Source organism: Colobus angolensis, unplaced genomic scaffold, assembly GCF_000951035.1.
Source record: "Colobus angolensis palliatus isolate OR3802 unplaced genomic scaffold, Cang.pa_1.0 Scaffold947, whole genome shotgun sequence".
Taxonomy (NCBI): Eukaryota; Metazoa; Chordata; class Mammalia; order Primates; family Cercopithecidae; genus Colobus; species Colobus angolensis.
The window spans coordinates 146,252-158,807 of NW_012123454.1; the positions used below are offsets into that span (position 1 = coordinate 146,252).

The 12,556-nt window shown below is 39.2% G+C and overlaps 1 protein-coding gene across 1 annotated transcript in view; it reads right to left on the reverse strand.

Moving 5' to 3' along the window:
- LOC105504673 (target of Nesh-SH3-like) overlaps positions 1-12,556 on the reverse strand; it is a 119,856-nt gene that overhangs the window by 27,487 nt on the left and 79,813 nt on the right. The window contains exons 46-48 of the mRNA XM_011932176.1: positions 11,345-11,419; positions 3,457-3,534; positions 1,589-1,681 (exon numbers count right to left, since the gene is read on the reverse strand). Coding sequence (XP_011787566.1) covers positions 1,589-1,681; positions 3,457-3,534; positions 11,345-11,419 — 246 coding nt within the window. The remainder of the gene's footprint in view (positions 1-1,588; positions 1,682-3,456; positions 3,535-11,344; positions 11,420-12,556) is intronic.

Genomic DNA, 12,556 nt, shown 5'->3' on the forward strand with positions numbered 1-12,556 from the left:
TTCCCTGGAGTGAGAGGTGAATGGCGGAGGGTGAGGGTGGAGAGCAGGGACTAGGGTTCATCTCAGAAGTGGAATGTGCTTACAGTTCTTCTTCAGGCTGGGTGGGCTGTACCAAAGCTACATTTACTGACAGGAGAGAACCAGGGTTTGCATGGCAGGCACCAAGGCCATCAAACTGCTCCTTAAGGCACACAGCCTCACAGCATTGCTCTGGAGCGGGCCCCCAAGTGGCACACTGAGGCATCACCCTGTGGCTCATCCAGTCTGATCAGCAAGCCGCTGGAGCTCAAGTCACAGCTGCCCCAGGTTACAATAAATGGTGAAGCCCAGTCTCCTAGCAAGGCCATGTCACTGGGCCTTGACTCAGATAGGCACCAGAGGCATAGGCTGCTTCCTCCTTCAGCCGTGGGAAAATGACCTAGAGTTCACTGTGTGCATGGGACATCCTACAAGCTCCAACACAATAGCCTCCTTTCATCCTGTGAGAACAGTGACACTCCCTCCCTTTCACAGCGATCCACATCAGTTCCATCTTTCACAGCTGTTTTAACACTTTATCCCGATTCCACCTACAAAATATTTAGGAAGTAGCGTTCTGGAGAGAAGGAGGAAAGATGGGGAACATGCTGCAATTTGCTGGCAGGTCCTAGGTGAAGAGCCCTGAGTATGAGGTAAAGCTTCCGTCTGAACTGAGTCAATTTTACTCACTCAATTTCATTCCTTTTTTCACTTCGTTATTACTTATCAAATATCCTGTATGTGCTAAGCATGGGATTTGGTTCTGGGAATTCAGAGAAAAGAAAACAAAGACTTTGTCATCACAGAGCTCACAGTCTAGTAGGGGAAGAGAAGTATGCAAACAAACAGGTCTGAAACAATTTTCTGTTTGCTCTAACAGAGGTGTATGTCAAGGACAAGAACAGAGAAGCAGTGCCAAGACGACCTTGAGGAGTTAGGGAAGGTTTTTAAAGAAAAGGATGAAGTCTGAGTATCCCCAGCCTGGAAAGGATCATTCTATAGGGAGGAGAAATGTGTGTGCCCAGGCACGGAGTAAGAAGCAGCTTGCCTCCAAAACATATTCCTGTCTTGTTGCACAGGCTAGGCCTTTCAGCCACCCTGAATATTTTAGTCCCAAATCTTCCCCTGAGCACCACAATACCAGGCCTGGCATGAAGGCTGTTGGATAGAAGAGCTTTCAGTGGGACATACAGGATTTTATTTCAGGAGACAGAATAAGTCAATGACAAGTCATCACATGTATTGTTCCCAGGGCCTTGGCAATGTACAGCATCTTGTCCAAAATCATCCATTTGTTGAAGGGCCTGAGTCAGCTTCAATCTAGGCTCCAAGCACTCAGACATCTAGGAAGCAAACTTGCCTATATGCAGAGGGATGGTTTCCTTCTTTCAGTCCAGGAGTCAGGTTATAAGTCCTGAAAGCCATCATTTACAGTGTCTAGTCTTCAGGGCCAACACAAACGTGTCACACACATCAATAGTGTGCCTGTTGCTAGCACACCAAGAAGAGTTTACGTTGGCCAGTAAAACCGAAATCACGGCGGGAGAAGGAAGTTACATGACTAACGCACCTGCACTTCCTGGCTTTCCAGTGACATTATTTGGTGGTAAAGGTTTTCTTCGTGGGGGTGTAGGTCTGGGTGGCAAGGGTGGGCGGCGAGTCCCTGGGATTGTGAATAAGAGATTGTATTTTAGATAAAGTCATTACAAATATTCACTATCGAATAAAACACAGGGTTTTTAAAAATAAAATATAATGTTTGATAATCAGTAGTTCAATGACAGAGAATAGATTCTACAGAAGTGCACACAAATAATATATTCTGATATTCCTATAAATTAATGTTGGTAATGTACCCAGGGACAACAAAGCACTTAGTATATAGAAAACACGTCTTCATTATAGACGAATATACAGTTGAGCCCTTCATATCTGTGGGTTCCCCATCAGTTAATTCAAACAACTGTGGATGGAAAACTTTTTTAAAAACCACAATAAAAATAACAATACAACAACAGCAAAACACAAAATACAATATAACAACTATTTATATTGCATTAGGTATTATAATAATCTAGGGATGGTTTAAAGTATATGGGAAGATGTGCATGGGTTATATGCAAACACTATATCATTTTATACAAGGGATTCGAGCATCCTCAGATTTTAGTATCTGAGGAAAATCCTGGGACCAATCCCCCATAGATACCAAGAGATGACTGTACATAGGTATACCTACTTTTGGAAAGGCTATATACACGTATGGAATGTAACATCTTTCATTTTCCATGTAGACTTAATAGGAGCACTTCTGAACTTTATTATCCTCAGCTGCCTTTTATTTTGAGCCTACAATTTCTTATGCCATTTTAGTTTTAAATTGTGAAAGCATAGATTTTCTCCTTTTGTGGGTGTTTCACTCCATTCTCAGCTCTATTATGTAACTGTCATTAAAACCCTTTAGAACTTCTCAAAGACTACATTGAGGTAACCCTGATGGCTGGAACAAGTCTGTATCTGTGGGGAGCAGACTCACTGTGAACCGTGGTGGTAGTTGTGTACCGCACAAAGACAGTGGCCCAGGAGGTGTAAGCGGGGGACAAAGCTTAGCACCTGCTCTGCTCATCCACTTATGAGCTCTCATGCAAGGCTGCCAGCCCAGAGGAAGGGCATTGCTTTTCTCATTGTCTGCCTAAAGGGTGGGGTCAACAGGCACCTTTTCATAATTTGCAGAAAGGTTGGCGAGGTCAAAGGTGCTTGGAGAAGTCCACTTTAACCCACATTTTAAGTCTTGTGCTATAGTTAAACAATTTATATCTTTTTTTGGTATAATATATGTTGGTTTTAAAATCTCCAAGAAAAATTGTCAATCCAGGAAAATGCCTGATATACTAGTAAGAGAAAGACTCTCTCTCTCTCTCCGTGTGTGTGTGTGTGTGTGTGTGTTCAAGAGTGTACTGGTGGTTGACATTAATAAAAGTCCTTATTCAATCCAAAGGCATTCTGAGTCACCAGATTCATACTTTTGCCCTATTACATAGAGCATATTCTTAAATCAGGAACATAAGTAATCTCAGGCAAAAAAATATTGTAATAAATTACACAAGAGCAAAACTTAAACACCATCAAAACTGGAAACCACAGTGATTCTGCAGCATGTGCCCATTATGGCCCCTCAGAACATTATAGAAAGTAATGATTAACTTACTATCACAACGGAAGTGCCTATTAATATTTAATTTGTGCATGGAGCACTTTTAATTCCTCCGAAGATAATATTCCAAATGTTTTCCTAGCAATACCCATGCACTGTATGCATGGTTCTGATACTTTGGGGGCTGTGTGGATGTTGCTGTTTTTGCCACAATAAATGATACTGCAGTTACCATCCAAGTTTCAGAGCTGAGCTGTCATAAAAGTCAGCATATCATCCCTTACCTGGCTTCTTAGTGGGGTGGGGAGAGTCCACTGATACATTTCTATCAGCACCTGATGGCTTGGGTGCTTGCTTGACTCCTATGAGCAGAGACAATGAAAGGGAGTAAACATATATTGAAATAAAACATGTTCCATGGGAACTTTGTAGAGTTGTCAGTAATAACGTACATTCTTTGCAGAGCAGGCACATTGGTGTTTTTATGCCAAGACATTTTAACAGGCTTTTACTATCTGGCTATAGAAAAAAATAAAAACCCTACATTCACTAGCTGTGATGTTTTCTCTGTAGAATTAGCATTTCATGGTAAATTGCGGTTTTGTCCAAATCTTTCAAGAAACTCATCCTGCACTGCCTTACTGGGTGGTATTGCCTCACCAGGTGGGATTTCATTTATGGTAACTGGCCACCTTTTGCCAATATTCATCAGTACAGTTTGTAATTCAAAAAAATTTTTTTTTTCTTCTAATCCCTCTATGCCCATTAAAAAAACCCACACCTTAGAATTCCAGTGTGTTTGGGTTTATACTTAATAAATTGACTTTAAAATTATTCCTGGAGTGGCATTAGCTATGAGACTATTGAGGCCACAAGTGATCTTTTGGGATTTGTAAATTAGCCCTGGGCAGGCCAATAACTCGAAATTACTGTTTGAAAGAAACTGATTTGAAAATCACGTTGTGTGTTATTTTGTCTCCTAAGCCCCTCAGTAATCTCGTGGTTATGACTAGCCATTTGTCTAAATACCCAGGCTTGGACTTTGGGTAGCAATTCCAAAGGGAACTAATTAGGTTTTGTCATATTTTAAAAATTATTCTTTTATATTATAAAATAATCTTCCTTGGTTTGGGTGACAGTATTCATTATAAAAGAATAGAAACAGACATTTTTAGAAGTTCAACAATAAAAATCACTTCAGAAATAATGACCTGTCCTAAAAAAGAATTCATACTACTTTGAGGACCTGACTGTAATTTACATATTAAAAAATAGGAATGAAATGTTTACATTAATATACTAGTTAGTACATTAACAATGACAGCAACCCTGTTTTGAGGGCTCACTGTGTTCCAGAAACTGTTTGGGGACATTATATACTCGACTCCATTTAATGTGTGGGCAGATATATTAAATATACAGCAGAAGCTTTGCTTCCCCAAAATAAGATGACATTTTCACATTAATTTATGACATTCAGGGGATGAACCTAATATTGCAATCCCACATCCTCTGCTGCTTAAGAGAGAAAATATATAAAATCATGGAGAAATTATATACGGAATCATGAATTAAAGCTTATTTGTGGTTGGAAAAAAAATGTTTCTGGGGGCAATGACTTTTGTGACTAATCCCATAGGCAGGCCACAAGCAAATGGTTCATTAGCCTTCTTCCTGTGTCTCACTGTCAGGGGTAGTGGGGAAGGGAAATGGCTCATTTGAGTGGTTACTCCGTGAACAGCACAGGGAATTGAAGAATACCTGCATGTGGGTCACTGGGTAACTTGGCTTGCCAAGGTGTGATTTACCACGATTTCTCCAGGGTAACAAAAAGTTTTATATACTCTAGAAGGCTAGTATGCTGTTGTCTTGAGTAGACCCTTCTTTACAGCCCTTTTCCAAATCTTCCTGCTCTTGAAAACCAAAGTATTTTGATCCAATACTGTGCCAGTGCCTTACATATTCGTGATTTGACTTAATCCTTACAACCCTGTGTGTGTGGAATACAATCTACATCCCACAGATGAGAAAACCCAAGGCAAGGGGAGATGAAGCAATGTGCCCAAGGTCTCACAGCTAAGAAGCAGTGGGATTCAGGCCTACATATGCCAGGATCCAAAGCCTATCTCTTCAGCACTAAGAGGCAAAGCACAGAGTACTTACTGTCCTCTGATCATTTTCTCCCTGCTATTCATCACAGTAACTCTGAGTGAATATATTTCTAAAGCCCTCTACTCTGTCTCTTGGGTGACTTGAGCTGCCACCACTGTGTGAGGGCTAAATGGCCATAGCTGGCAAGCATGTGTTATCCAGTCATGCCACGGGTGTTTGGGACTCAGAAAACAGTCCAAGACTGACAGCAGTCACTGACCAGGCATATCCAGATCCACCAAGTCACAGGGGCTGGTAGGTTAGAAATCTAGGAGCTCTAACCTAGAGCTAGGTTCCCACACGTGCTTGTAATTTCCTACCTCTAAGCTTTTGCACGTTAGTTGCTCCATTTAAAACGCCCATTTTCATTCTTATCACTTTTAAGATTTTGCAGAGTTACATTACACATAAGACCAAAGATACACATTCCCTAGTCCTCTTTTTTTCATCCAGGGAGGAACTGGAAGAAACGAGCCATTTTCTATGTAGGTGGAGACAGAGGCATCATATTCTTATGATCCTTAGATCTAAGTTCCCAAATCAAATAGAGAATCAGCTGCAAAACTGGACTTTCTCCAGCCTTTAGAAATGGATAAAAGCCAGTGGTGCCTGAAAGCACTGGGAAGGGCCATGCAAAAGGCAGCTGTGTGGCTCACTGGAAAGATCTGGGGACAAGAGACTGAGCTCTTGTTCTGGACTTGCTCTCTTGCACCGAGGTGCGGTTTAGGCATTTCACCCGGGCCAGAACCGGAGAGACTAGAGAACATCTCTTGCCCTGGGTCAGAGGACAGCAAATGAAAGGCCAAAGGTAGCAGAGAGGCAATGGGAAGAGAAAGGAGAAAATCAGTAAGAGATACTGAAGAGAATGAATTCTCAGGAATTGGCACCCAATTAGACAGTCTGGCCCAAGCTGTGACTTCTTTTTCCCTCAGGCAGGATTAACCAACACATCTTCTGAAGGGCAGAGTCAGCTCTGTAAGCACCAAGACTTGAGCCTCAGAATGAGCCCCCAGCTGCCATATGGGAGTCCTCCAAAAATCTCTGGATTTACATAGTTCACCCCTCAGCAATTTATCATCCAAAAGGAAGTAACAATTTGGGTACTTTTAACCATAGTAACAAAAACTTTGCAAACAAACAGGGTAAACTGGAAATCAGTTCTTAAATATACCAGTGACTTCATTCCCTGTGATCAAAAAGGGGTGATATTTATGGATGATTGGTTTCTGCGCTCCTGTCCCAAATCTTAGCACCTGGCTAAAAAGCCAGGGGCAGGGAGCCAGCAGGCTGGAAGATTTAGTTACAGCCCAGAAAAACACATTCCTCAGCCTGAGGGGCCTGGATTCTCGTGCAGCACACTCATGTGGGGGCAGTAAATCGTGGTTCCCTCATTAGGGTGTAGAGAAAGGAGTCTAGGGTTCAGGTTTTTAACAATATCTGCCAAATCACATGTGCCAAGGTGGTTTCAGAATTATGCTTTGCCTGGTATATGATGGGCTTTCAATAAATGTTGGCTGAATGAAAAAAATAGCTGCACAACTTCCCTCAGGGAGAAAGTCAGAGAGATTGTCTAGCACTGGGATTGGCAAACTTTTTCTGTGCTTGCTTTCATAGCACAATGGCAGAATTAAATATCTGTGAAAGAGACTGTTTTGCCCACAGAGTTGAAAACATTTATCCTTTACAGAAACAGTCTGCCAACCCCATGCTAGACAAGAAATATTTTCACCTTTGTGGGCCATACTGTCTCTGTCACAACTATTCAACTCTGCCATTGTACTGTAGAAGTACCTTTGTACGCAATACACATTGTACACGGTACAATGTGAAAGCTAGTTGTGTTTCAATAAAACTTTATTTACAGAAACAGGCAGTGAGCCAGATTTGGCCTGTGGGGCTGTATGGCTTGTGTGTGCATGGCTTGTTGCATCTCTGTAGGCAGGTCTCAAGGAGATTTTAATAGGTAGGACACATCAGCTAAGCTGAGACATGTCTCTGGAAACCATGGAAAAGCAGAATGCTAGAAAAATGACCCACTTTAGATCTCAACCTCTGGCAGGCTACTTTCTAACCTTGGGGTAGAGAAATATCTATCTACACATACAGGTATAAAATACACATACGTCAGGTAAAATATAATGATGTTGTGAAATAAGATATACTGGGCTCAAGATATTCCTGGGGCTTATGGAATCACGAGATTTTTATAGAGACCTCAAGAGTCAAAGGTCTGTAGTCTTTAGGCCTCAGAATCTGTTTTTCTTTTTATAAGCCTTCTAAGGGCACAACTTTAAGTGGTCTAAAACTATAAATAACATGTCCTATAGGAATTACAAATTAAAACCACATTGAGATACCACCTTACTCCTGCAAGAATGGCCACTATCAAAAGACAAAAAACAATAGATGATGGCGTGGATGTGGGGAAAAGGACCACTTATATGTCACTGGTGGGAATGTAAATTAGCACAACTTCTGTTGAAAATAGTTTGGAGATTCCTTAAAGAACGAATAGTAGAACTACCATTTGACCCAGCAATCGTACTACTGGATATCTACTTAAAGGAAAAAAAGTCATTATATGAAAAAGACACATGCACATGTATGTTTATTGCAGCACAATTCACAATTGCAAAGATACGGAACCAACTTAAGTGCCCATTGACTAATGAGTGGATAAAGAAAATGTTTGGTATATATACACCACGGAATACTACTCAGTGATAAAAAAGGAACATGACAATGTCTTTTGCAGCAATTTGGATGGATCTAGAGACCATTATTCTAAGTGAAGTAACTCAGGAGTGGAAAACCAAAAACTGGATGTTCTCACTTAAAAGTGGGAAGTAACCTGTAAGTACACAAAGGCATACAGAGTGATATAATGAACATTAGAGACTCAGAAGGGGGAGGGTGAGAGGAGGCTAGGGATAAAAACCTGCAATATATTAGGTACAGTGTACACTACTCAGGTGATAAGTGCACTAAAATCTTAAATTCACTGCTGTATAATTCATCCTTGTATATCCATGTAACAACAAAACCTAAAAGCCATTGAAATAAATTTTTAAAAATAAAATTAAAAAGAGTATGTCCTATAGATCACAAACACTTCCTTTATCAACTAATTTTTTTAAATGTGAAATATCTGAGTTGAAAACTTCAGCAAGAAAAACTATAGGAAAATGTATGTGAGATGGATAATAAAGATAAACATTCTAAGATGTCAAAGTTGAACATGAAATCAGTTAACACAAAAATGATGCATGAAAAGAGTCAACAGAGGCTGAAAGTAAGTGTGGATGTGACAGTAGAATTATGTCAGAGAAGAAAATAAACTTTTGTGTACAGCTGCATTTCTATAAAGAAATCTGATCGAAACTATGCAGAATCAAAGGAAGGTGGACTCAGGTAAGTCTATAACCTGGAGAGGAGAGATTTTTTAAACACTTGTTCCTCACCAGTTTCTTAAAGTAGTATTCTCTAGGCAAATATCTGAGAGTTGTTGTTTTTCTTAATCATATGCTACATAGATAATCATGTTATCTATGATTTCTGAATTTTATGCCATTTACTTCTTTTCTTGCCTACTGCATTGGCTAAACATTCACTACTATATTCAATAGAAGTGGTGAAAATAGAAATCCCTGCTGTATTCTCCATCTTAGGAGAAAAGTGTTTAGTCTTTCACCATTAAGTACAGTGTTAGCTGCAGCTTTTTCTAGTCCATTGCCTTAAGCACTCGGCCACAACTACTGCTGGTGTGAATTTTGGCAGTTGTAGCTTTTTCACAGATGCCCTTTATCAGATTGAGGAAACTTCCTTTTATTCTTAATTTCCTGAGAGCTTTCATTAGGGATGAACTGAAAATTTTGTCTAGGTTGTTTTGTGTATCTACTTGGATAATCATGATTTTTCTTCTTTATTCTGTTAATATGGCAAATTACACTAATTTGTTTGAGTGTTGAGCCAACCTTGCATTCCCAGGATGAATTCCAAATCATTCCCAGGATGAATTCCATTTGGTTGCTATGAATTATTGTGGCTGACATGGAGATGTACTGCCCAGATCTCCATTCAGTGCTCTCTGGTTGAAGCTTACTCTGAGGGAGATGATAGCTGGATGCTGTCTGCTGACCTCACTCCCTGCAGGTAGGCAGCAAGTCCTTCCTTGACAGGGGATCCCAACTGACAAATAAAAGAATATAGACGAGGCACAAAAAGTTTTGGTTGGGCATGGAGGTGAAGTAAAGAAAGAAGAAACAGTGAGCTCAGCTTTGTCTACCTGTGCCCACCAGCCCAATTTCTCCCAACAACTGACAAATTAAATTGAAAAAGACCTGCTGTATTATTCTTCCAAAGCTAAGTTGGATAAATTATTATAAAGTTGACTTTATGTATACAAGAAGGTAACAGATACTCATTTGTAATACAAGTGGGCTTTGGAAAAATATTTATATTGTTGATAAGCTAAAATATAATGGTTTGTTTCCCTGAGAGATAATTGTATGTTCCTAGTAAGAATCAATATTATAGTGAAGGTTACTAGCTTTTTTTTTTTTTTTTTTTTGAGACGGAGTCTCGCTCTGTCGCCCAGGCTGGAGTGCAGTGGCGCGATCTCAGCTCACTGCAAGCTCCGCCTCCTGAGTTCATGCCATTCTCCCGCCTCAGCCTCCCGAGCAGCTGCAATTACAGGCACCCACCACACGCCCGGCTAGTTTTTTGTATTTTTAGTAGAGACGGGGTTTCACCGTGTTAGCCAGGATGATCTCGATCTCCTGACCTTGTGATCTGCCCTTCTCGGCCTCCCAAAGCGCCGGGATTACAGGCTTGAGCCACCGCGCCTGGCCTGCTTGGTTGACACTTAAGTGCTTCCTTTTGTTTTTACTTATGCCACTTTCAAGGAATTATTTGAATATTAAACAATTTGTACCCGCCTTCCTCCCAAAAGGATCTGAGAGAAGGTGGCTCTGTTTACAGCCAGATTGTTGATGTCAATCTGAAAAATTGAGCACGATCTAATCCCACAGTTGGGAAGAATTAAAAGAGTAGATGAGCACAAATAGATACTGGGATGCTTTCTTGCTTTTCATGAGTCACGAATTTATAGTGTTGGCCTCATCATTTGGTTTGAAGAGAAGTGAATTCCTAGAAATTCAGAGACTGTAATAATCAAGTACAAAAGTGCATTCTTAAACAAAGCTAAATAATTTTTAGACTAAATATCTCTAGGTATTATTCACATCTCTTTTTCATTAGAGAACTGTCATGGGTTAATCAGATATATATGCATTAAATAAATTCTAATTTTTTTATCTAAGCAAACACAAGAGTTATACTACTAAAAATATTTAAAGGGAATAATACAATTCTGTGTTAAGGCATCTAAATAACTACCATTTATCCATGAAGTTGGGTGTTTGAATATTTATCAGATCAGTATCCTAGTTTTTCTAGCATAATACTTACTCCCATAGATCTGACTAGATTAGAGCTATGTTATTTAAGCTGAATGATTTGAAAACATTAATGACTATAACCAGGGTAACCAAATGCGAATTGCTCTGATTAAATATTTCTTGTTTAAATTTCATATTTCAGATTGCTAACAGATGCAGTTATTCAAAACCTTTTTAATGGTACTTGTTAAATTATAAACTTAAAAACCAACTAATTACAGTTCAAAGACCAGTCTGTGTATAAAAAGTATTTTGAAATTAGGGGAAATAGCTGTTTTTACTGTTTTCACTCAATTTATACTTAATCAGGATCTTTTTAAGAAGCAACATTATATATAGTAACTAGTAGACTAGGTTTAGAAAAGTGAAAAAGTCTTCACTATTTTTAGAAACATTTGAAGTTTTGATTTTGGAATGAGTTATAATTTTCAGTTACAGAGTTACTAAGAACTTTAAAAACTGGTAAAAAGGAAATTAAAATGTGAATTCAACAAAATCATGAAAATTAAATAACACTTTTAGTTTTGACAGGATAAAAAGGAAATACATTTGTGATTATTACCTGTTCCCACTCCATTCCCACCGGGCATCCCACTGGGTTTGGGCCTAGTAGGTCTTGTAGTTGTCCTATTCAGAACTAAAATAAAGTGAGATATAAATAGTTCATTTTCTTATTGAAAGTTTGCAGCCAAGAAAAACAAAATATCTCAGAGAATTGAAAGTCATTTCACTAGGCAATAAAAAGGATGACTTACCAAAAATATTATTCAGAATATAGAAACCACATTCTTGTATAAAAATAATACACTTGAATTTGAAAATAGAGACCTGAGTTTGTATTCTGAGGTGATCACTGGGTTTCAGTACTTGACTTGAAAAAGTAACTGGCAAGGGAATCTGTAGTCCGAAGTGGGAAATACCTTGTTTCATTTATAGGTATCAGATACATTCCAAAATGGAACTGAAGAAAGATCAGGACTACATATGTCTAATGAAAAACCAAAATCTGAAGTGTATTTGTCAAGGTCTCCATTCAGAAGTTGGAGTCTTTCCACATCCTGTCGTGGGAATCCCTAGGTACAGAGGTTTTATTATACTAGTCCTTTCACAAAGTCCATTGTCAAGCACAGAACTTGAGGGAACCATTTTCCTTTCTTTCCTGCTCAGGAGAAAGTCATAGCCTTACCAAAGTCTCAAGAGGTGACCTATTTTACTATCCATCTAGAAGACTCTAAGGAAAAGCACTAAGTGTATTGTGCTTAGGTGAGAAGCTCTGAAGTCATACTGCTCATCTTTGATCCACTTTCTAGCTCCTCTCTGTGCCTCAGCTTCCTCAACTGTACCTCACAGGGTACATGGCCAGTGCTCGGTCGTTATTAGCCACGATTGTTACTGTTTATTTTTTAGAAATGTTTACTATCACCAGTCTCACATTAAGCTCTCAACAGCTATCATGACACACAAAGTCACAGGGAGATACACATGGTTATAAAAGATTTCTGTGCCCAATTATCTTTAGAAGTTGGAAAATTATAAACAAGTATATGGACTCTACCTAAACCAAAGAATATAAAATTATTGTTCTAAAGATGTATTCACCTAGAATATTCATTCTAAGCAGGTTTCATCATTTGGAACTTTAAGACTTCTTAGAATTACAAAGAAAAAGAAAATAAAACACCAGTGTTTGGTCCAACTTGTGCCTCAGCATAAGAGTGATTTACATGAACTAGATCAACCCCTGCAAGTTAACTTTTTTTTCTGAACAAGCTCC